At 38.4% G+C, this 25,887-nt stretch overlaps 2 protein-coding genes and 1 long non-coding RNA gene across 5 annotated transcripts in view; all 3 read left to right on the top strand.

Annotated features, from left to right (window-relative positions):
• siz (Brefeldin-resistant Arf-GEF family protein schizo) overlaps window positions 1-12,649 on the top strand; it is a 31,968-nt gene extending 19,319 nt beyond the window's left edge. For 2 of the 3 annotated variants that reach the window (XM_028304333.1, XM_028304335.1), the window contains exons 17-20: window positions 712-790; window positions 1,233-1,363; window positions 4,440-4,580; window positions 6,791-8,545. In XM_028304333.1, coding sequence (XP_028160134.1) covers window positions 712-790; window positions 1,233-1,363; window positions 4,440-4,580; window positions 6,791-6,894 — 455 coding nt within the window. In that variant the 3' untranslated portion in view covers window positions 6,895-8,545. Of the gene's footprint in view, window positions 1-711; window positions 791-1,232; window positions 1,364-4,439; window positions 4,581-6,790 lie in introns of all 3 variants that reach the window. The other variant, XM_028304334.1, reaches the window with a different exon arrangement.
• A 5,806-nt stretch (window positions 12,650-18,455) lies between these two features.
• On the top strand, window positions 18,456-19,274 carry LOC114352662 (uncharacterized). Its single transcript, XR_003655874.1, has 3 exons — window positions 18,456-18,530; window positions 18,980-19,022; window positions 19,164-19,274. It is a non-coding gene; the product is annotated as an uncharacterized LOC114352662 (long non-coding RNA).
• A 715-nt stretch (window positions 19,275-19,989) lies between these two features.
• Window positions 19,990-25,192, top strand: LOC114352659 (uncharacterized). Its single transcript, XM_028304331.1, has 6 exons — window positions 19,990-20,070; window positions 20,676-20,809; window positions 22,218-22,358; window positions 22,984-23,110; window positions 23,954-24,098; window positions 24,516-25,192. The coding sequence occupies exons 1-6, from the start codon at window positions 19,990-19,992 to the stop codon at window positions 25,190-25,192; spliced, it is 1,305 nt and encodes a 434-aa protein (XP_028160132.1).
• Window positions 25,193-25,887: the final 695 nt, after the last annotated feature.

The following is a 25,887-nucleotide window of genomic DNA, read 5'->3' as shown; positions in this document are numbered from 1 at the left end:
GATGGACGAAATGGCCATGAGAATCGAAGGCGAACTCAACAGAGGCAAGGGAAGAGGCACAGGAAACAACAGGAATGGTAAGTTACTACAATATTCAAAAGTATCCGGCTCGAAGGACCAGGATGCTTCAAAGTGATTCGGCTCCATTAACCAGTTGTTTCATAACGTCAGCCTAATTTTCAAACTGCTTATACAATGATTCATTATATTTCAATTAGTGCATCAATATATTTCAATTAGTACCTAAACTTATTTTGAAAATTATAAATAACTTGAAAAAATCGAACTGCATAAGGCGGGAATCGAATCCACGACCTTTCGCTTGCCGGGCGACTGCTCTTCCATCTGAGCTACTTGGACACTGGATGAACCCGTCGAAATTTTCAAGTTATTTATAATTTTCAAATTATTTTGAGATGAAACTCTTAACGCTAAAAACTAAATTAGTACCTAAATTATGAAAAATAAACAGTTTTTATTTCTCCTGTAAAGTTTGCACAAAAGGACATAAGCAGTTTGAAAACTAGGCTGACGTAAGTGATCCGGTTTGAAGCACTCATTTCTTCAAAGTGGTCCAGGCTTCCAGGATCAATTTAAGTCTTGGAATTTGGACATACTGTGTTATACATAGTGTCATCTAGTTCCAAACTAAGCACGGTACCAGAAAACAGAACGATTTCGCGATTTAAAATTATTTTATCTTGTCAACAGTAATGGAAAATCGCGACAGCGGAGTGGCGGACGTTGAGATCGACCACCAGCAGTGCATGGACCACGTCCATGTTCATGGGTAAGACATTTTTTATTCAATCTCATCGTAAACCTATAAATATCACGTTTGAGACGAAACTAGAATTTTCTGTCTAACTACATTTCAACGGAATAGGTATACAGACTATACATTTTTATTTGTAATCTACGGTACTAGGTAAATGACAAACGCGATGCAACCCGAGACGAATATATCAAATAGTTGCGCCGGCGCGATCAAAGGCCAATGACAGGTTGCGCGACCCATGACAGTTCACGCGACCTGCCATTGCCCTATGATCGCGCCGTGATCGCGTTGGCGATCTGCACGCGTCGGTGTAGTTGAAACATTAGTAGCCTAACGTGGCCGTGTCATGACGTGTGTCATACGTATGATACGTCACACGAAACATTTGCCCCATAACGTGTTGCTTCATATCGCATTTAAATTACATTTTAATATGTTACTTTTGTCCCCACAGAGTGGTAGTACCACCACCGCCGTCCGGGCCGGCTCCGGCGGCGCCGTCACGGCTCCCACACAATCCGCCGCCTACCACCATCATCAAGCGGAACGTGCTCTCTAACTCGCTCGTGGACATAAACGACCCAGGTGAGTCCACCCTTTTTTCCCCACAGAGTGGTAAAGGCTGGTCCGTGAGCACGTAGAATCCCGTCAATGACCTCAAGCTACCCATCCTTATCGCTCGCGCGTAATTATATTGCTGTCGCGACTGTGCGACGCGCGCCCGCAGTGAGTGTCCGAGCGCGACAGCAACATAATATTGGGATGGGTAGCTTGAGGTCATTGGACGGGATTCTACGTGCTCACGGACCAGGCTTCAGTACCACTGGCTCCGTCTGAGGCGGCTCCGGCGGCGCCGTCGCGGTCCGGCTCGAAGGACCAGGTTGCTGAGGACTTGCGAGAGAGTATTGCTGAGATGGAAGCCATGAGAATCGAGGGCGAACTCAATAGAGGCAAGGGAACAGGAACGGTGATTTACTACATTGGAAAAGTAATATTCGAAAGTATCCGGCTCGAAGGACTAGTGTGACTCAAAAGATTTAAGACACACTTACGCGGCAAGGGCTTGGTGTGGACAGCAAGAGGAACGGTGAGTGGATTCTTAAGTCATCTGGCGGCGGTGGAGCTGCTTCATATGGAACGTGCTCTCTAACTCGCTTGTGGACATAAACGACCCAGGTGAGTCGACCCTTTTGTCCCCACAGAGTGGTAGTACCACCGGCTCCGTCTGACGTGGCTCCGGCGGCGCCGTCGCGATCCGGCTCGAAGGACCAGGTCGCTGAGGACTTGCGCAAGAGTATTGCTGAGATGGAAGCCATGAGAATCGAGGGCGAACTCAATAGAGGCAAGGGAACAGGAACGGTGATTTACTACATTGGAAAAGTAATATTCGAAAGTATCCGGCTCGAAGGACTAGTGTGACTCAAAAGATTTAGGACACGCTTACGCGGCAAGGGCTGGGTGTGGACAGCAAGAGGAACGGTGAGTGGCTTCATAAGTCATCTGGCGGCGGTGGAGCTGCTTCATAACCTGCCGCCCACCACCATCATCAAGCGGAACGTGCTCTCTAACTCGCTCGTGGACATAAACGACCCAGGTGAGTCGACCCTTTTGTCCCCACAGAGTGGTAAAGGCTGGTCCGTGAGCACGTAGAATCCCGTCAATGACCTCAAGCTACCCATCCTTATCGCTCGCGCGTAATTATATTGCTGTCGCGACTGTGCGACGGGCGCCCGCAGTGAGTGTCCGAGCGCGACAGCAACATAATATTGGGATGGGTAGCTTGGGGTCATTGGACGGGATTCTACGTGCTCACGGACCAGGCTTTAGTACCACTGGCTCCGTCTGAGGCGGCTCCGGCGGCGCCGTCGCGATCCGGCTCGAAGGACCAGGTCGCTGAGGACTTGCGCGCGAGTATTGCTGAGATGGAAGCCATGAGAATCGAGGGCGAACTCAATAGAGGCAAGTGAAGGGACACCGGCAACAACAGGAACGGTGAGTTACTACATTGGAAAAGTAATATTCGAAAGTATCCGGCTCGAAGGACTAGTGTGACTCAAAAGATTTAGGACACGCTTACGCGGCAAGGGCTGGGTGTGGACAGCAAGAGGAACGGTGAGTGGCTTCATAAGTCATCTGGCGGCGGTGGAGCTGCTTCATATGGAACGTGCTCTCTAACTCGCTCGTGAATATCAACGACCCAGGTGAGTTGATCCTTTAGTTCCCACAGAGTGATGGGACCAGCGGCTCCGTCTGAGGCGGCTCCGGCGGCGCCGTCGCGGCTCACACACAAACCCACCCACCACCATCATCAAGCGGAACTTGCTCTCTAAGGCCCAGAACAGACGGTGAAACGCAACTGCAACGAAACTGCAACTGCTAGTTACTTTTGAGTTGCATCTAAGTTTCTGCCATAGCGTCTGTTGAGAGACCACACATGACGCGACCAGTTTGAAACTTTCAGTTTCATTCATCAGAATCATCAAAAAGTTGCAGTTTCGTTGCAGTTGCGTTTCACCGTCTGTTCTGGGCCTAACACGCTCGTGGATATCAACGACCCAGGTAAGTTGACCCACAGAGTGGTAGTACCACCACCGTCGTCCGGGCCGGCTCCGGCGCCACCAAGCGCCATCAAGCGGAACGTGCTCTATAACTCGCTCGTGGACATAAACGACCCAGGTGAGTCGACCCTTTTGTCCCCACAGAGTGATGGGACCACTAGCTCCGTCTGACGTGGCTCCGGCGGCGCCGTCGCGATCCGGCTCGAGGGACCAGGTCGCTGAGGACTTGCGCGAGAGTATTGCTTAGATGGAAGCCATGAGAATCGAGGGCGAACTCAATAGAGGCAAGGGAACAGGAACGGTGATTTACTACATTGGAAAAGTAATATTCGAAAGTATCCGGCTCGAAGGACTAGTGTGACTCAAAAGATTTAGGACACGCTTACGCGGCAAGGGCTGGCTGTGGACAGCAAGAGGAACGGTGAGTGGCTTCATAAGTCATCTGGCGGCGGTGGAGCTGCTTCATATGGAACGTGCTCTCTAACTCGCTCGTGGATATCAACGACCCGGGTGAGTTAATAAAGCAAGCAAGTTTCTAGCAAAAGGGGTCGGACTAGCCGACTCCAAAACCGAGGAACGCGGGTTCGAATCCTGCGACTATCGTGGTGAGCCCACTTGTAACACAAGCATATTTAGCTTAGTACGATGGGATAACGGGACTATTAGTAATTTGTGTGTAAAAAAAGGCGTCCATTGCTGGATAAAGATCTCAAGGAATTCCACGACTGGTCCTGCGCTGCCTGCATTTAGGCACATCTCACGACTTTCACCAGATTATACAGATTATAGGTTCACTGAATCGGAGACCACCTACAAGGTGGACCGACGACATCATAAAGGTAGCAGGAAAGCGCTGGACGCAGGCCGCTACCAATCGATCAACATGGAAAGCATTGGGGGAGGCCTATGTTCAGCAGTGGACGTCCTATGGCTGAAATGATGATCATCATCTTATTATGAATGGGAGACCTGCATATTACATCTCACGAGAAGGCCTAAGGCCATTAGTTTTACGAGCTACGTGCCACTTAAGTTTGGCTATTTCTATGGGCTATATCTTTGGTTCTAGCATAATACTAAATGGTTTAATTTCTTATTTACAGTGGCTCTAGCAGCTGAAAGGCTGCAAAGGCGGGGCTCCGTGGGTTCCCTGGACAGCGGCATGTCGGTGTCGTTCCAGCAAGGCAGCCGCAACGCACTGCACGCCACGTCACCACGTCATCCTGGGGAACAGAGGTCACCTGGTAAGTTTGGAGTTCCATACATAGAATAGAATCTTAACAGTAGCGCTGGTGGTTGAAAGATTGCCGTCCTGGACAAAAAAGACACCTGGTGAGTTGCAGTCAGCTTCATCCATCGTGAATTGAGAAAGAGAAAGAGACAGTTCTTGCCATTCTTCTCTGGTTGCCATTTTAGGGAGCAGAAATTACCTGGTAAGTTGTTGGTGAGGTTTAGCCATAGAATAGAATCTTAGCAGGGGCTCTAGCGATTCAAAGGCTGCAGATGCGGGAATCTGTTGATTCCCTGGATATCACTGTGTCACCCTGGTAAGTATTCAGCTTCGTCTATAGCAGTGGTTTTCAACCTTTTTCATGACACGACCCCCCTAGTATGAAAAAATATTTGGCGACCCCCCCGACCGTTCGCTTTTTTTTCATGCATTTTATAATGTTACAAAGATGTTTGTAGGGACCGAATACTTCAATCCATACAACATCATCTGTCTTTATAACTAATGTTTTTTTACTGAGGTAGTTTTTACGACCACTCGCGACACCCAGGTGGTCGCGACCCACTGGTTGAAAAACACTGGTCTATAGAATAGAATCTTAACAGTAGCTATGGTAGCTGAAAGGCTGCAAAGGCGGGGCTCCGTGGGTTCCCTGGACAGCGGCATGTCGGTGTCGTTCCAGCAAGGCAGCCGCAACGCACTGCACGCCACGTCACCACGTCACCCTGGGGAACAGAGGTCACCTGGTAAGTTTGGAGTTCCATCCATAGAACAGAATCTTAACAGTGGCTCTGGTAGTTGAAAGATTGCCGTCCTGGACAAAAGAAACACCTGGTGAGTTGCAGTCAGCTTCATCCATCGTGAATTGAGAGGGAGAAAGAGAGAGTTGTTGCTATTCTTCTCTAGGTGCCATTTTGGGGAACAGAAGTTACCTGTTAAGTTGCTGGTAAGGTTTATCCATAGCGTAGAGTCTTAACAGTGACTAGCGATTCAAAGGCTGCAGATGCGGGAATCTGTTGATTCCCTGGACATCACTGTGTCATCCTGGTGAGTATTCAGCTTCGTCTATAGAATAGAATCTTAACAGTAGCTATGGTAGCTGAAAGACTCCAAAGGCGGGGCTCCGTGGGTTCCCTGGACAGCGGCATGTCGGTGTCGTTCCAGCAAGGCAGCCGCAACGCACTGCACGCCACATCACCACGTCATCCTGGGGAACAGAGGTCACCTGGTAAGTTTGGAGTTCCCATAGAACAGAATCTTAACAGTGGCTTTGGTAGCTGAAAGATTGCCGTCCAGGACAAAAGAGACACCTGGTGAGTTGCAGTCAGCTTCATCCATCGTGAATTGAGAGAGAGAAAAAGAGAGTGGTTGCCATTCTTCTCTGGTTGCCATTTTAGGGAGCAGAAATTACCTGGTAAGTTGTTAGTGAGGTTTATCCATAGAATAGAATCTTAGCAGTGGCTCTAGCGATTCAAAGGCTGCAGATGCGGGAATCTGTTCAGCTTCGTCTATAGCAGTGGTTTTCCTATAGAATCCATAGAATAGAATCTTAACAGTAGCTCTGGCAGCTAAAAGGCGATAAGGCAGCATCATCATCAGGTCATTTACTCTCAATTGCAGAACGATATTATCTAATTTAACAGAGGCAATTAGAGAATACAATAACCACGGTGATCAGACGGTTACGAGACGCCTATTGTTCGCGTATTTCTCCATTAATTACCTTCTAAGGCTGCACCATCTTACTTTAACTTGGACCGACATCAAAAAACTGTCAAAGTCCATACAAAAAGCACCGGTTATTGTCATTGTAACAATAACAATAACCGGTGCGGTTTAATTATAGTGGTGCAACTCAGTCTAAGACATCTACGAGAAGTGTAGGCGTGGTCTATTCTCTGCTGGAACCACATGGCTAAATAATAAGGGCTTTCGTTGTAGCGCTCACCAATTGTGAGTAAGGTTTTGTCACTAGTGGCTAAGACAGTGGCGCTAACTGAAGCGGTAGGAGGACTATCGTATTAGCACTCATCAGGATGGCGCCACTGTAGAGTAAGGTTCTGTCATTCGCCAGTAGTGCCCACCGTTAAGTATAAAAACAACAGCCCTCATTGGCACAATGTGTTCATTATTTTTGCGATGGTACATAGCATACCGTTATGTAAAAGTTCAACGCCGTTTTTTAAGAATATTGTTTTTATTAATTTTATTTCTTCTTCGCAGGTCGTCTTTTCGGTGGCATATTCCCCAGTCGACAACGCAAGCTGAGCGCGTCTGGGGTCCCGGATTCGAAGCACGGAGGGGTCGGCAAGAGCACAGAGGTGTAAACGGATAATAAACCAGCACGGTTTCAATTTGAGGATTCCAGGAATTCCACATTTCAGGGCTTGGAACACACCCGCTTTGGAAGATTGGGTCAGTCAAGTTTTATGTTTTATTCTTCGTGAAAAACATGATTGTTCTGAAACTGTAGCCCAAAGGTTACAAAACAAAAATAAGATGGCTATAGTATGATAAGGGTTTTGCATAATTGAATTTGATTTCCAAAACTTAACCTTACATTGTTCTTAAATTCCTTTGATTTTAAGGAAAAAAAATTGAATATGCTTAAGGGTTAAGGTGACAGAAAGTCTACATGCTTCATTTAAAAAAATGGGATTTATGCCTAAATCCTTTTGAATATATTTTTGCAGTGTATTATTATCTAGAGTGCCATCTTTGTTTGTGTATTATGATCTTAATTGTACATACGTGTATGAAACACTACGTATGTGTTTACGTAAAACTTTATTTAATAATAATAATGGAACGAACATGCAGTCTTACAAATTATGGTAAGGTAGCGTGAAGAAACAGGAGTTTGACAATATTGAGTATGTACGAGTATATTCAGTAGCTTAACATCACATTTTATGAAAACTTAACACTAAACAATACAAATTAGGGTATATTTTACAGTGCACGTACTCTGTAAATATATCCTATAGGACAACTGGAAATGATGACACTATAGTATAATTGCAATAAATTTCAAGCATTGACATTTCTAAATTTTTGACAGATGGTAACGAGTAATTCAGTTTCTTGTATGTGTCATTATTTCTGTTGTCAAACTAATATCAAATACGATTGTTATTAAGTGCCAATATTACTGGTACCGAATTAATTTTAACATTTTCGTATATTTCTTGACGTAAAATCGTATAATATCAGGGTCTAGTATGAAATGCATCGCGTAGGTATGAAATGTAGGAACCGAACGATTCGGGTTTTATGGGCTTATACCAAAGTTAGGTATGATACACTTTTGATACTTCTGTACGTCGAATAATCAACGAATATGAGAATGTCAAGGTAATTTCACACTTGATGTGTTACAGCTTGTATAGTTTGGGGTTAAATGGGGAAGAACATTACAATGATATTTGACAGGTTATGTCATATTTTGAATATTTTCCAATGACATAGGAAGTTACTGTATTCTTATTATTATTCACTTGGTAAGAGACTTTCATGGACAGGATTAGGATTTATTCATCACAAAAACATCATACATTTTATGAATAAATTATTATACATATAGAATTCAGGTACGTATCTAGTGAATTTCGAATTCTAAACACCTTCGAACGAAAACTGCAACTGTTGTTTTTGAATATTAACTAGTTGTTGTTTAAATTTTGAGCTATTTTTGACTAGTACGATATATTACTCGGATTATACTAATGTATCACAAAATTAGATGACTAGTCGTGTTCGCGGTATCGAAAACAGTGGGTCCATGATTTTGGAAATAGGATTAGGTGGAGAACGGTTTAACTATGATTCTGATCGTTTGTAAAATAAATTGTATTCTATCTTAGTGGATATATGTCATATAAAGTCCATCATAGAAAAAATGAGAGATTTATGCCCGTTTTCACCATCAATCCCTAATTTTCAAGTGATCCTTATGGTAACATATAACAGGAATTTTGTTTTCATAGGGGCCACTTAAAAATTAGGGATTGATGGTGTTAACGGGCATAAGAGTTTCAAGTTAAAAAAAATGTTGTGCTAGTTTTTTACACATATCAGAATCATAGTTAAAACCATGTAGGAAATGCTGGTTATTGCGAGAGTATGTTATATTGATAAGGGTTTTGAATCATTAAGTACAGAACACAATTAATAAAACTACTTGCCGGATTTAAAATAATAATTGCATGTTACCAGAAGCCACAAAGTATTAATATTACTTTATATTTAAATGGTTATTAAAGATTTTTAACTTAGATTTCATGATATTTTTTTAGAATAATTGTACATACGTTCAGAATAGAATGCAATAGGATGTTTAGCGATCACAATTTTTTACATGCACAGTCAAGCAATAATGTTACAAGAGAGTTGGCATGATTTGGCTAAATTATTAATAATTATGATCAATTACTGGTAAACGTTAATAAAGGGACTATATCCACCTCTCGTTCCCACCGCTGCAACTCCTGTGTAGCCAGGATCTACAGCTTGACTACCCACTGAAATTCAAGCAGTGAGGCAAAGTTTGTTCTAGGGGAAAGTTCAGTGATTGTGTGCTTACCATGAGTTCACGTTAGGTGTGCTCGCTAGCGAGTATGTCAAAAAAATCTATTAAGATTTTATTTCTCGAAAGTAGCCGCTAGGGGCGCTGCATAATATGTCATACATTTAATGAAATTTTTTTACGCAGTCGCTAACGAGCACACGTAACCGTAAACTCATGGTAAGCACACTGTTCAGTTCAAGAGGGATGCCAAATGACGTATGATAACAAAAAGAAAAATCTTACTAAAATTCATGCCAGCTCATTTTGAACATACTTAAATGAATACATCACATACCTATTACATTTATCTAAATAATATTTAAAAAATACGAATTTATTCACTATTGTTGATGAATTTTATTAGCTTTATAGGCGATTTGAGGAAATTTTTAAAATAGGCTAATTCCTAACCCATTTAACGTTTCGAAATATACAAAAAATATAACGTATTAGTCTAGTCGTCAGATTTTGGTGCATTTCTGTCGAATGTCCATGTTTTAAAGTAGGGTAAGGATCTCTTCCAAAAACGTATCCTATTATTTCGTGTTTGACTGTATCTAGAAGGCTGCTTTTTGACTTGTACAGTCGTGCTTAGAAATATGTTTACAAAAATTTTGACAGTTAAATGTCATTATAAAAATGTCAATGTCAGAATTTTTGTAAAGGTATGCATAAACTCGACTGCGTTAGTTCACTTTGAACGTAATGTTAAACTGTATTTACTTTACTATGTTACCGATTTTGACTCTCCCTGGATTTACCAAACGTATACCTAACTAGTGTTAAGTAAACAATGACTTATGGCCGGTCTTCTCTTAGATTTGCATTTTTATGAAGTATAAATAATCTTTAACATGGTGTTCTGAAGTAGTATTGAAATGTAATAAGATTGTAATAAAATTATGCATATGAAATGTCAAATTGTTATTGACATTTGACACTTCCTTCATTCATCGTTGTGAGCGCAACCATGCATGCATCACATACATACTTACTTCATTGAAAATTAAATGTAGAATATGGATTTTATGTTGTGTTTTCAAACTATAGTAATTTTAATAAAACACAAAATATGCTCTACTTTCAAAAGACCGGCCAGTAATAAAATGTTGACTAATTTAAATGATAGCCATTGATGTATATTATAGATGTTTCGATATACTTTGGTCGTATGTACGGCTTCAAATAAATAGTCAATGTATTTTAAATTTTACATTGTAGACATAAAGTTCAAAATTCATTAAGGAAAGCGAAGATCCACTTATAAAACTCGTTTATAAATATTCTCAAAAATCAAGACAGGACTAAAGTATTTATTTATCTATAATATAAACCAATGGCAGTAGCTAACTACTGTTGACTTTGTACCGATTACGTAAGCTTGTTGTTTCTACTGTTTGATACGGGGGTAGATAGAAATTAAACTTGTTGAGATCTCTTCGGCATGATCAGCGATGAGGTTTCAATCGTCGTGCTTTTGTATTCCCTTAGTTTTACATTTGCAGGTTAATATTGTCGTAAAAACAATTCTTTCCCTCTTTTCTCTATCCCTCTCTTAGATTCTAAAATATTTTAGGTTTCCCATAAATTAAAATGATATTTCTCTGTTATTTCAATACTATAGGAGTTTTTATGACAATATTAATAGATCTAAAACTAGCTATTCACTTTTAAAATCCAAAAATTAAAGCTATTTTAATAGCATTTTAATTAAGCCTTGGCAAAATATTTAGTTTCTTCAAATTGTGGTGGGTACATGAAATTGAATGATTAAATAAATAATAACTCATGGCTTGAAGGAAAATATCTATATTTAATTACTTACCGTTAATCCGTTATTAATTTTATTTACTAAAAATATTTGTCAATTTCATGTGCTTCCACAAGTTTTCTGTACCTATTAGAGTTGACTCATTAAATTTAACTCATGAGTTAATTCTCTATGAATTCAATCCATTGAATCTCCATTTTGTATACTTCATATTTGATAAGTCTCATCGTTTTTAATAATTTGTATTAAATGTGCAGTTGACTGTATAAATCATTCATAAATATCTGTCAGTTTGAATTGAACTGTCATTAAAAATGTCATTGACATGTTTATGCAGTCGACTGTACATTCTTTCGAGTTAACGCTAGTTCTAAAATATTGTAATGCATGACAAAACTAAAGGAATTGATTCTTCGTTGGATTATGAACCTTGTGGGTATTGTAATAATGTTGTGTCGATTGTGTAATAATTCTAAACTTGTGACGATCGGTAGTACTTATTTCGAATTTTATTTTTTCAATTTTAATATGTTAAGTATTGAATTATATCTGCAGTCTTAATTAAATTTGAATATAATAATAAATTTTCGATAATAATTATTAACATTACGATGCTAAATTATAAATTATTTGATTCGAATTCAAGTACAAAAGTGCCGATCCAATTTTATTTTAAATGTGAAATTTCTTGTGCGTATTTCAAGCGGAATGCGTCTTTCTTTTCTTAGGAATATGATTCAATATGATGTAATTTTGTGATAGTGGTGTATTCCAATAACTTGTGTACGAAAACATATTTTAATTATAATGCATTAGAAGTTAAAATTGGCTGAACGGCGAATAAACAGCATTGCAAATAAATATAAAAATTGGAATACGCCAATAGTTTTGTGTGAGATGATTATAATCATTAAATTGCTTTTGTAAATTTCGCTTGAAGCCAAAGATGTATAATTTGTGTTCACACCTTACGATGGAACTGTCATTTTGTGTTTTTTGCTAGATCAGTAATCCGACATATCTATTTTTAATACACTCGAGAAATACATCTGCTGCAGAAACCATCTATAAACGACAGAAATTATATTGCAACCAAAGCAAGTGAAAATTAGGTTCGTGTACATTTTGAATACACGACTTTAATATGCTAACATCAGAGGTGGAATTGTGTAAAGCAATCGTAATCATTAAAATTTGACTGTTCATAACGTACGATAAAGTCAGTTAAACAAAGCATTTGACACAAAAATCGTACGTTATGAACTGTCAAATGATAACGATTGCTTTACACAATTCCACTTCAGGTCTCTCCAACCAGTCTGGATAACGCGGGCAGTGTAAACAATCCTTCACTTGCCTCTGGTAAATTGAAGGTCATGTTCCTGCAATGAAGACTAAATGATCTGGTGAGGATTGAAGACTATCGCGACAGAAGCGCTACGGAAGAGCTGTATTGAGTCGCAGAGTATAAAAAATCTTTAAATAGGTATGTCGGATTCCTGATGTCAAATGTTGATTCTACAGCACAGTTCAAAAGTCAAATGCATGCCTCTATTTGAATCGACTTCCACAACTCTCTCCAGAGAAGTTATGTTAATTATTTTTAGTTATTTTAAGTTGAGGGACTATTTAGTTTTCTGTAACATAAACCTTACTAACTTATTATACTTTGTGTATGTATATTAAAGAGTACATTTCTAATATATATCCTTTAGTTATAATTGTTATATAAATTAGTGTTTAAGCAATAAACGCGTACGCGTCACCTTACATGTTGTATAAAATTATGATAATATTGTTGAGAGTTGATACACCTAAGTCACTTACAATAGTTTTATTTAAATAAAAAACAATGAAAATGTATTTATTTATTAAATATGAATTAACATTCATGATACTTTTGTTGTTTTATTTGTCTTAAGTTTTTACCCCGTTTAATTTGAATGCATTTCAAACTACTTCAATGAAATAAATTTATTATAGCAAAAAGAGAAACAGGAAGACGAAATAATACTCATGGGGGCTAAAGATAGATCTAGCCATTATACCTAGGCACACTTAGGCAACCTAGTAAAACCGATGGTGTATACCAAGAACGAAATTATGTTAGTTTGCAAAATTATTTAGCTAGCATATATGGGGGTAATTCAACCACTTAAATGTCTTTGTTTACAATAGTATCCGTCGAGCGAGTATATTTTATGAATATTGATACTGTAAAACGTCTTATTTCATGATGATATTCACTTAGTTTTCACAATCAATATAAAAAACTGGGAGAACTAACAGCCCGTTGGGGCCGGGGAAAGTTCTCGAGTGGCGACCACAGGCTTGACGACGTAGCGTGGGCAGGCCTCCTACTAGGTGGACCGACGATCTGGTAAAGGTCGCGGGAAGAGCCTGGATGCGGGCAGCGCAGGACCGTTCATTATGGAAAACCTTGGGGGAGGCCTTTGTCCAGCAGTGGACGTCATTTGGCTGAAACGAACGAACAGAGATACGCGTTCTTGAAGTCGCTGATGGATCATCTATGTTCGAAGGGTTAATTAATTACGTATTAGATTAAGAACGTTACGTTTTAAATCTCATCCAGTTTATTTTAATTAGATAATCATAGCCATGTGACTAACAAAGTCGTATTAAATTAGTATTTGTTGCGTGCTTTCCTCTTCAAAAAATAAATAACAGAATAGGTACTATCAAACTCAAAACACGTCTCAGATTCCAGACAGAGACAAACATAAACAAGCTCTCCCTCTAAAAACAGTCCGATTTCAGTTCCTAAAGCCACAGAACTAAGCCAGCACTTGGGCACTCGTACGGCCTCCGTAAGCCGCGCTAAGCGCTACACACTGCTATGTGTGTCGTAATAGAACGTCATGAGTTTTCTAGGCGGGCGGAATAGGAGTGGGGTGGAGTCGACGTATAAATTCATATATTTTTTTCATTGCGCTATTTTGCGGTGAGTAAAAACCAAATAATTTATTTTTTCCTTACCATGATTGTTATAATGCTTGTTAACATTATGATTCTCCATTGAGAGTCATGGATTTGAGACATTTTACAATAAAAATAAATAAATCTAGGCACAAACTAAGTAGAGCATTGATACTATGCTGACTAGATAGGAGTACTGGGAAAAAACTTAATAGTAGATACTTAGTCCTATGCCCTTAATTATTTGCATTTAGTTACATAAGTTTTTAATAGGTATCTATTTATTTGACTCATTGAGAATAACTTGTAAAATTGTCAACAAAGAAAAAAATATTCAAAGATTATTTATTCACAGAGATAATGTGGTACAAATTCTCCGATGATTTTTCCGAAAAACGAAAGAACCAACAAAGTTACTTACAAGAATTCGACTCCATTTCTTTCTCTGTTCGTCGACCGACAGCGGACCGTCAGGTACGCGGTTCAGTACCACTGACCACGTGACAATAGCTACAGCCTTCAGCTTACAATATTTTTTATTTTATTCCAATAAATTTAGGAAGGAGTGGGACACGGCCGAGGAGACATTTAGAAGGTAAGTAAAAATATTTATTATATTTTTTGGTTTATTTAATTAAAAACTGTCACAGATTTGTTAAGTGACTTTTTTGTTTTGATGAACATAGAAAAAATGGTTAGATTTTTTGTTGTAGAATTAAATTTATTTATTTATTTATTTATTATTAGGCATACACAACAAGTAACAATCACAAATAATATATAAAGAAAGTAACTTATGCGTAGATCTAGATCATCACTCAAATAACGTGTAGTACCTACACACAGCATGGTTAAAATATTGCGTAAACAGTATTATTATATTGTCTTAATTAACAGTAATAAACAGTAACAAATAGGTAACAATACTAGCTATGTCAAAGTAATGCCCGTACAACTTTATTAAATTAAATTAATAAAGTTGTACAGAACCCTTGGAAAACTTGTGGTAAAAATCTAATTTAAATTTTCATATAGTGACAAACATCAATAACTTATTGGCGATAGATACGTTACACACTTCAGGAAAAAATACACCTCTTACTTTTTTTGCTAAAACTATGTTTCAATATTAAAGTTAATAAATTAGCTCCCCAACCTCAGAATTTTGAATTTAATTTATTAAGATTAAACTGCGTAGCAATGAGCTCACAAAATAGGCGAAATGCCAAAATCCTTAGCCACAAAACCTCACACTTTTTAGAAAACCTACATTTGTAATTTTTGAAAAGTAATTGTAGCTTTTCTTTCTTTTTCGTGTTTACCCTTGTAAACTTTGTTTTTCACATCTGACTGTTGATGCTAAGTGAAAACTGATAAAAAAGGTGATTTTGAATTTATTATCATTAAAATAAATGTATTTTGATTTGTCGTATCAGTCCTTAAAACGTTTTACCAATGAACTCTAAGCAAGATATTAACTTGTATATTTTTTCGCTCTAAAGTTATTTAAAAACCATTTTTCCACCATATTATTAAATCATTGCAGGTTCCAAAAATCAAAACATTTCCAAACATTTAACTGAATTGGTTTATTTCACTTTTCACAACCACACCGCACTATTTTAATCATTTAAAACTTTTCACGCAACTCAAACCCAATCACAAACTTCTGAACGCCATTTTCCCGAATTCCCGAGCTGTCAAAACTTGTCAAAAATTGGCGCCAAAACATGGCGCCTCAACAAAACCGACACGCCAACTGTCCCATGCTCGTAAATGGAAATAACGGCACAAATTATCCTCATTTAGTGGTAATTTAATAAACTTAACTAAATTATAGGCATTTAATTCAATTTAAGCCCCCGTAGGCTCCGCTGTTGTAAGTTATGCCGGTCAATCACCCCCAATGGTGTAGCGTTTCAGGGAATTTATAACTTTGAGTTTTTAAATAACGGAAAAGGGATAATGGCTGTTTCAGAAGTTAAGGGTTTATTTTGGGACCGTTACAAGTTCAATACAGTTAATAATGACGAGTTCAATGGAAACGTTCATTTAAATTAATTTGTTTGATTCGATTAATTCGATTTTCAATACATTTGAATTCCATGGAGTTTTTTTAATCTAATTTAAAAATGAAATGGATAGTTTTATAAAAAGGTAAGTTTAGTTATAAAATGTGTTATCGAATGAATGTTTTGTTGTTTGAATTTAAGCTGCGCTATGACAGTATGGCTATATGCGCTATGATGGTGGGTGAGTCACTCCAAGATTGTGGGGTGCGGGATTCGATTCCTATAATAAGTACCTATGCTTTTATGATTTTTAAAAACATAGCTTACTTGTGCATGAATAGAATGATAAATATGTACTATGTATGACTTTTTAGTACCTTGTAGTTTAATATTTTCTATTGAATTTCATAGCTCGGCATGGAAGAGTCGCTCGACGGCCGCGAGGGCGGCGCCACCGCCGCAGGCTTCGACTCCGCCGCCATCTTGAATGATGACGTATCACCCACCACCAGCTTTTGTTACAGCATACCGAATCTATTCAATGGGTGAGTTAATTATATTAATTAACAATAATAAACATTGAATAACTCAAAAAATACTGGAGCGATTTCAAACATTCTTTTAGTGTTTGAATGCTACGTAATCCGCGAGTAACATAGGCCACAGAAGACCGAAATACAAAAGCTGTCAACTATTATATTGGTATCAAAAAGACAAAAGTTGTCTAAAATATCTTCTGCTAGAGACTTAACCACCCCACTACTTCTTTTTTAACCGACTTATGCCCGTTTTCACCATAAATCCCTAATTTTTAGGTGACCCCTATGGCAACTCATAAGAGGCATTTTGTTTTCAAAGGGGTCACTTAAAAATTAGGGAACAATGGTGAAACCGGGCATTAAATAAAAGAAGGAGGTCAATTAGATTGGTTTATTATTTGAATGCTACGACTACGAAATCGGAACGCGACTTGGGGTAAATATAGACGACCTTGCAGTGTGCTACGGACTACGGCGCTACAAGACTACGAGCTTTTATTGCTTTGGAATATCTTAGAATGTCTTTTGGTAGTGAGTTTGAGGCCTCAGCCTCGAACTTAGCGGGCAGCGGGGCGGCGGCGGCGGCGAGGCCTCAGCCTCGAACTTAGCGGGCAGCGGGGCGGCGGCGGCGGCGGCGCGGGAGCGGCAGGATCTTATGCGTAAAATCAAATAGACCGGTTCTCGAAAACAGCGGCGCGGCAGCGGGGCGGCAGCGGGCAACGAGCGGGCAGCGGCGAGGGAGCGGGCAACGAGCGGGCAGCGCACTCCTTCTTTTGCCCACAATAAATCGAGCGTTAGGAATAAATTTGAATCGAAATAAAATTGTCGCCGTTGTTCAGACATTTCGTTTGCGAATAAAAACAAATATCTCGACAACACAACCCCGAACACAGCACTTCGCCGCTAAAGCGCCGCGCGAGCTGCCCGCTTGTTTCGAGAACGGGTCTGCGTTGCCCGCCCCGCTCCAGCGCCGCCGCCGCTCCCGCCCCGCTGTCCGTTAAGTTTGAGGCTGAGGCCTGAGTAATGCCTTCGTGATCTAGTTGTTTAAAAAATGAATCAGAGGCTTTTTTTTCAATTCTCAGGTGGTAAGTTTTGAAACAAGTAAGTATGTAGAAATAAATAATAAGATAATGCATCTGAAACATTAAAATATCGTCTCGTGTTTAGGAAAATTGGGTTAGTAGTAGTGGTATATAGGGTTTGGTTCTTAATTACGATAAATTCGTTTTAAAAATTATTTATTTTATTGAAAATCCGTTGCGCCTGACCCCCGACGCATTTTGCGATGTTACATAAACCGAAATTAATTCATAAAATTTTACCGTTATTACCCTTGAACTTACTAACCTTCACCAACTTTTTCGAACTCAATTACCATCCTAATTATATTGTTAAATCGTTATTTATTTATAACCCTGTTCGTAAATACCCTGGTCAGGCTTAAAGTGTAACAGGTGTCCCGGAAGTCGTTTTGTCTACAGGCGGTTAATAAATTTCGGCTGCCTACCTGCCTCCAAAAAGTACAGCCTTTTTCCTCGAAAAAACTACATTTAGCAGATATATTTAGTAAAGTTTTAACAGTTTCCTTAACCTATTATATAAAGTGAATAAATAATTTGTATGATCAAGTATTGAAATGTACAGAAACAAAGAATGTCAGCTGACTTAATTACAAAGGTTTTTGTTTATAATTATTTCTACCTAATCTTTCACGATTTTACGGAATCTTTAGAAGTGCCTAACTAAACTAAGCCCTATAAGGTTTTTGTGGGATTGACGTTGACTTTGTGTCCATATTACACTTAGCTGATTTTTAAAGTTTTTAGTTTTTAATGTAGGTATGGTCTTTAACCACACTTGTTTAGCCTTCCAATTGGGCCATTGGGCGTGATTCGTATTTCTCTTTGTACACTAACCAACTCGGATAACCGCATGATACACAATCTGAAGAATTATTTCAGTGTTTAAGATTTTACTATAATCTTGTTTTACTCTTCTTTCAGCTTGGGTCCCGGCTCAGTTCTATGTGAGAGACCAGACACTGAAGCAGCGGAGACCTTTACAGCCACTAGTGAACCTGCCGAGGAGGCGGAGCAGCATCAGTACGACGATGATGAGGAGTACTCGCCGAAGTCAAGTAATTATTGAAAAAAATTTTACAGCCTTTGTACACTTAGGCAGAAGAACCTACTTATTTGATAAACAAAAGAAAGGTTGACAATAGTGACTGAGTTTCTTGCGCTGCTTCTTTTCAGCACTGCCCCTTTTATTGTTCTAAAGCAGTGGTTGGGTTAGTACTAGGACTTGTAAGTGATTTTTAAAAACCAACTTGCATAAATAAATGAGTTTTAAGTTTTTTTTAAAGATCCAAGTTTTTTATGCTACTTCTTTTTATTGTCTAATGTTAAAAAAAATCACGTAAAGAGCGTAAAAAGCTTGATAAAGTCCAACCTTAGTAAAATAACTTCAGTTTCACTATTCATATGCTAATTAACTATAGAACCATCCAAGTAATTACTTCATCAATCAAGTAATAATTCATAGGTTATTTCATTCTTTATACAGATTGAAACATTTCGTTTTCAGATAATAAAGGAGACATACCAAAGCGGAAACAAAGACGATATCGGTACGTACCTACATAATGTAAAATGAAACATTCGAGTAACTTACCCAAGATAGTTAAGAGAGGAGGACCGTCAATATGTTATGTGATACCTTCGATTATATTACTGTTCTTTCCTCTTAAATTTTTCTATTACAATTTCAGAACTACATTCTCAAACGTCCAGTTAGAGCAGTTAGAGGCTGCCTTCCACAAAACACACTATCCCGACGTTTTCTTCAGAGAAGAACTTGCCATGAGGATCGATTTGACAGAAGCCAGAGTCCAGGTACTTTAAACGTTTATGAAAAGCTTTAACCGGACAATTGCACAACTTTTGTAGTGATATAATCGTGTGCTAACTCTATATTTTTGCTGAACACTGAAAAGTTGCCCGAGTTTGGTAGAGAAAGTTAATTTTGTATGATTCTACGTGTAAAAAGGGTCAGTCAAAGAATTTGATGCTCAAAAATAATAATATCCGGAAGCAATGGATCAAAAAAGTATAAACCTACAGAATAAAGTCAATTTTAAGTTCATTTAAAAATTACACGGCTGGGAATCGAGGTCCCTTCGCACGCCCACCGAGACCGGCGTATAATCTTTTCCCTCTTTCCATTTTGAAATGGTAAAATTCCATCGATTCCCCATGGATTCCGGGAACTGGGTTAAAATTTAACGATCGAAGAATACAACGCTTTCCTTCATATTGCAAATTATTTTGTGCGGTTCTTTAAGAACGAAAGTAGGGTTTTTTAAATTGTAATCAAAATTTCGCTTAATAATCTTTAGGTTAAACGTGGTTGAACTATAGAAAAATGAAACAGTATTTCGATAACNCTGAATTGGTTTATTTCACTTTTCACAACCACACCGCACTATTTTAATCATTTAAAACTTTTCACGCAACTCAAACCCAATCACAAACTTCTGAACGCCATTTTCCCGAATTCCCGAGCTGTCAAAACTTGTCAAAAATTGGCGCCAAAACATGGCGCCTCAACAAAACCGACACGCCAACTGTCCCATGCTCGTAAATGGAAATAACGGCACAAATTATCCTCATTTAGTGGTAATTTAATAAACTTAACTAAATTATAGGCATTTAATTCAATTTAAGCCCCCGTAGGCTCCGCTGTTGTAAGTTATGCCGGTCAATCACCCCCAATGGTGTAGCGTTTCAGGGAATTTATAACTTTGAGTTTTTAAATAACGGAAAAGGGATAATGGCTGTTTCAGAAGTTAAGGGTTTATTTTGGGACCGTTACAAGTTCAATACAGTTAATAATGACGAGTTCAATGGAAACGTTCATTTCAATTAACTTGTTCGATTCGATTAATTCGATTTTCAATACATTTGAATTCCATGGAGTTTTTTTAAATCTAATTTAAAAATAAAATGGATAGTTTTATAAAAAGGTAAGTTTAGTTATAAAATGTGTTATCGAATGAATGTTTTGTTGTTGGAATTTAAGCTGCGCTATGACAGTATGGCTATATGCGCTATGATGGTGGGCGAGTCACTCCAAGCCTGTGGGGTGCGGGATTCGATTCCTTTAATATGTTTTTATGATTTTTAAACACATAGCTTACCTGTGCATGATTAGAATGATAAATATGTACTATGTATGACTTTTTAGTACTTTGTAGTTTAATATTTTTTATTGATTTTCATAGCTCGGCATGGAAGAGTCGCTCGACGGCCGCGAGGGCGGCGCCACCGCCGCAGGCTTCGACTCGGCGGCCATCTTGAATGATGACGTGTCACCCACCACCAGCTTTTGTTACAGCATACCGAATCTATTCAATGGGTGAGTTAATCATACTAATTAACAATAATAAACATTGAATAACTCAAAAATTACTGGAGCGATTTCAAAATTTATTTTACTATTAGAATGCTACGTGATCCATGAGTATTTTAGGCCATAGAAGACCGATGTACAAAAGCTGTTAACTATTATATTGGTATCAAAAAGACAAAAGTTTTCTAAAGTAGGTATCTTCTGCTAGAGATTTTTCCGCCTCGCTACCACTTCTTTTTTAACCGACTTATACCCGTTTTCGCCATCAATCCCTAATTTTTTGTGACCCCTATGGTAACACATAAGAGGCGTTTTGTTTTCAAAGGGGTCTCTTAAAAATTTAGGATTGATGGTGAAACCGGGCATTAAACAAAAGGAGGAGGTCAATTCGGTTGGTTTATTATTTGAATGCTACGACTACGAAATCGGAATGCGACTTGGGGTAAATATAGTCGACCTTGCAGTGAGCTACGGTCTACGGCGCTACAAGACTACGAGCTTTTATTGTTTTGGAATATCTTAGAATTTCTTTTGGTAGTAAGTTTGAGTAATGCCTTCGTGATCCAGCGGTTTAAAAGATGGACTCTCTCGAATCAGAGGCTCTGTATTCAATGCTTTAAAACATAAGGCATTAGAAAAATATACATTTAAATAAGCCGTGTAAAGTAAGAATTTAAAATATCGTCTGGTATTTAGGAAAATCAACTGGATTGATTCTTGGTTAAGTTTTAAAATTTTATTTATTTTATTGAAATTGGCCCCGAAGCATTTTTCGACGTTTCTTATACCTACCGAAATTCTTATAATTTTCCTGTTTACGCACCCTTGTTGAACTATCTAAACATAACTAACTTTTTTGAACCCAGTTAGCATCCTAATTGTTGTATCGTTATTTATTTATAACCCTGTTCGTAAATACCCTGGTCAGGCTTAAAGTGTAACAGGTGTCCCGGAAGTCGTTTTGTCTACAGGCGGTTAATAAATTTCGGCTGCCTACCTGCCTCCAAAAAGTACACTATTTTCTCGAAAAAACTACATTTACCAGATAATTTTGTCGGCTTCGTTCTCAAGTTTTAACAGAGACTTATACCTGAAAAAGTGTTTAACTCAGATAATACTTATGAAAAAGTTAAAATCTTGACTGGACTAAATAAAGTCTTTCGGGAAGCGGGACCGATGGAAATCCTTGAGGGAGACCTTTGTCCAGCAGTGGACGTCATTTGGCTGAAACGAACAAAACATTAATAATGAGAAAGTGTAGATGAGATGAAGTGTAGGTAGATAGGAATTAAGTATCACAATCCTCGTGGACTACTTTCAGGCCACTCTTGGCCGGTGTTTTGTTACTTTTATTTGATTACTTTTATTTGAATGTTTAACTTAAAATAGAATCCTGTTATCCTCTCCTTTTCAGCTTGGGTCCCGGCTCAGTCCTGTGCGAGAGACCAGACACTGAAGCAGCAGAGACCTTCACAGCTACTAGTGAACCTGCCGAGGAGGCGGAGCAGCATCAGTACGACGATGATGAGGAGTACTCGCCGAAGTCAAGTAATAATTGAAAAAGTTTTTACAGCCTTTGATAATTTCGGGCAGAAGAACCTACTTATTTAATAAACAACAGAAAGGTTGACAATAGTGACTGAGTTTCTTGCGCTGCTTCTTCTCAGCACTGCCCCTTTTATTGTTCTGAAGCAGTGGTAGGGTTAATACTGGGACTTGTAAGTGCCTACTTGCATAAATAAATGAGATTTAAGTTTTTTAAAAGATCCAAGTTTTTTGCGCTACTTCTTTTTATTGCCTAATGTTAAAAAAATCACGTAAAGAGCGTAAAAAGCTTTATAAAGTCCAACCTTATTAAAATAAGTTCAGTTTCACTGTTCATATGCTAATTAACTATAGAACCATCTAAGTAATTACTGTTCAGGTTATTTCAGTCTTTATACAGATTGAAACATTTCGTTTTCAGATAATAAAGGAGACATACCAAAGAGGAAACAAAGACGATATAGGTACGTACATAATGTAAAATGAAACATTCGAGTATCTTACCCAAGATAGATAAGAGAGGAGGACCGTCAATATGTTATGTGATTACAAAATTGCGTTATGACATACCTTCGATTTACCATGTACCTACCTATATTATTGTTCTATTCCCTTAAATTTTTCTATTACAATTTCAGAACTACATTCTCAAACGTCCAGCTAGAGCAGTTAGAGGCTGCATTCCACAAAACACACTATCCCGACGTTTTCTTCAGAGAAGAACTTGCCATGAGGATCGATTTGACAGAAGCCAGAGTCCAGGTACTTTAAACGTTTATGAAAAGCTTTAACCGTACAATTACATAACTTTTGTAGTGATATAATCGTGTGCTAACTCTATATTTTTGCTGAAATCTGAAAAGTTGCCCGAGTATGGTAGAGAAAGTTAATTTGGGACGATTCTACGCGTAAAAAGGGTCAGTCAAAGAATTTGATGCTCAAAAATAAAAATATCCGGAAGCAATGGATCAAAAAAGTATAAACCTACAGAATAAAGTCAATTTTAAGTTCATTTTAAAATTACACGGCTGGGAATCGAGGTCCCTTCGCACGCCCCCCGAGACCGGTGTATAATCTTTTCCCTCTTTCCATTTTGAAATGGTAAAATTCCATCGATTCCCCATGGAATCCGAGAACTGGGTTAAAATTTAACGATTGAAGAATACAACGCTTTCCTTCATATTGCAAATTATTTTGTCCGGTTCTTTGAGAAAGAAAGTAGGTTTTTTTTTAAATTGTAATCAAAATTTCGCTTAATAATCTTTAGGGGTTGATCTATAGAAAAATGATACAGAATTTCCTAAAATTAAGTCTTCGTTAGTATCTTGTTTGACCCTTCTGGCATTCAGCCCTTCGCCACTTCACACCATCTAAATTCCATTAATATAAAAAATACAAACACAAATGCATAAAAGGGGATCAAATCCTTGCTGTTCTTTAATTACGAGTAGCATTTATGAGAAACATAATTATGTATAGCAATACAAGATTAATTAATTTTGAGTGTTAGCTAAAATAATGCATTGACATACAGCTCAAAATCGAAATTTACATTATACAGGGCAACCGCTGAAGAAGCACTTACCTTAATCCTTTGTCTTCCAGGTCTGGTTCCAGAACAGACGAGCCAAATGGCGCAAGCAGCAGAAGGCTGGCTGCGAGCCCTACCCTGGCAGAGGGGCCAGGTCACCAGAGGAAAGATCGCCGTCTGCTTTAGCCCTTGAGATGAGAGACTTTATTACTATACCTGGTATGTTCAAAATCTACGAAAGATTGACTGACTCACTCATCACGAAATCTCAGAAACTACAAGTGCTAGGAGTCTCAAATTTTGCATGGGGGTTCCTTTTAGAACGTAGTTGCTCACTAAGAACTGATTTTACGAAACTCTATCCCTAAAAGGGTAAAACGGGATCCACACGTATGAAGTCGCTAGTATTCTATAACTACATACATAGTTTTTTCTAAAGCTCGTAATTCGAAAACTGACCAGGCAATTAGTATAGGAAGTAATTTTGTTTGGTTTCTATGTAATGCATTTGAGCACCAGAGGTTTTGTGCTCTTTCAATTACAGTTTGATACATTTGAACTCACCACAGTCACATGGTATTTACAACGGAGTCACATAATAGAAGATAATTTGTCACAAGAATCTCTTTTTTACAGTATCCTCAACACAAATGGTCAACATAGCAGATACACAAAGCTATACCTCCAAGAAACAGCCAGGTCCAGCCATCCATATATCTGCTCTTCCCACAAGGCAAAACCCTCAGATGGATCTGCCTTCCTTCTCCATACCTCTGCAGTACAACCTTGGAACGTTCAAGAAGATCGGAGAAGATGTGCAGCTGGATTTGGAGCCGTCAGCAGAAAATGTTCAGCAGCAATGGGACACCAGAATGATACCAAACTTCAATCTTATGAACCTTAAACCTTTATTAGAAAACCGAGAGAATATAGACCTTACTGAACTGAAATATGACGTAAAGAACGAAGGCAGAGTCAGCTTCAGCGATATATCTGGAAGTACAGTCCAAGCTGCTACAATAGAAGCTGATGATATATTGGGCAAGGAAGTTAACGAAGGACAGACAATATCTCCAGACTTCGGGATAGAAAGGTATCAGAATTATCATAGTGAAACTGAGAAGAGATTTAGAGAAACTTTTGATGAAGGCATGATAGAAGATGGAAGGAACGAATTTGTTTGTGATAGTGATTTTTTGTGCAAAAATAGTTTTGATAAGGTTGAGGAGGAGAAACGGAATGAATTTGAGGAGTGTAATCTCTTAGACACAGATGCTAATGTTAGCATGCCAAACTTTGATAGCAGTCTTTAAATATTAAAATTATATTTGTATTATTCTAATTAGGTTTCACCCCCATAACAAGCAGAGCTTGTGCTATGACGACTAGTTAATAGATTTATAAACAGGCATTTGAATTATGATCTCATGTACCATAATATTCTCATAAAACATGTCTTGGCAAACGTATTGTAGAACGAACCCCAACTTAATGGACTGAAGCCCTCTAGCTAGAAGATAACACAACCCTTCTTCTTGCGCAGTTGGACAAATAACGGAAGATGTGGTCTTTGGGGAAGGCCTGTACTTATCCTTCGCCCAACAGTGGACTATAACTGACAGGACGATGATGTTAAACAAATAATTATTATAATACTCTTGCTGACTGGTTTGATACGTGCAATAACTATTGATAATATTTAGTTTTAAGCTTATTTAATTGTTATGAACAATTTTTGATTAAACTAACGAAATAAATAAACTGTGTTAATGTTTTACAAATAAAGTGAAATATTTTAAATAGTTTACTCCGTAATAATAAAGGAGCTTAAATTACTTCAAAGATAAGTTTTAAAGGGTTACAGATTAAAAATCTTGGTTCGGATTTCAAGGCACTTAAATTCAACCGCCTCTGTGGTCTAGTGGTAAGACCACCTGCTTCAGACGCAGAGGTCCCGGGTTCGATTCCAAGTGGGGGCAGATTTTTCTGTTCGGTTTGGTTGGTGGTA

The sequence above is a fragment of the Ostrinia furnacalis genome, unplaced genomic scaffold, assembly GCF_004193835.3.
Source record: "Ostrinia furnacalis isolate ACB-3 unplaced genomic scaffold, ASM419383v2 OfSCF1415, whole genome shotgun sequence".
In the NCBI taxonomy this organism is placed as follows: Eukaryota; Metazoa; Arthropoda; class Insecta; order Lepidoptera; family Crambidae; genus Ostrinia; species Ostrinia furnacalis.
The sequence above is the reverse complement of the archived record's forward strand: the minus strand, read 5'-3'. Positions and strand labels throughout refer to the sequence as shown.

Excerpts from the sequence above, each read along its gene's own strand:
- LOC114352659 (XM_028304331.1), top strand. The coding sequence starts at position 19,990 with ATGGCGCCTCAACAAAACCGACACGCCAACTGTCCCATGCTCGTAAAT. Across the intron at positions 22,359-22,983 it reads TCGCCGAAGTCAAGTAATAA|CAGAACTACATTCTCAAACG; the intron begins TTGAAAAAGTTT and ends CTATTACAATTT. Across the intron at positions 23,111-23,953 it reads TGACAGAAGCCAGAGTCCAG|GTCTGGTTCCAGAACAGACG; the intron begins GTACTTTAAACG and ends TTTGTCTTCCAG.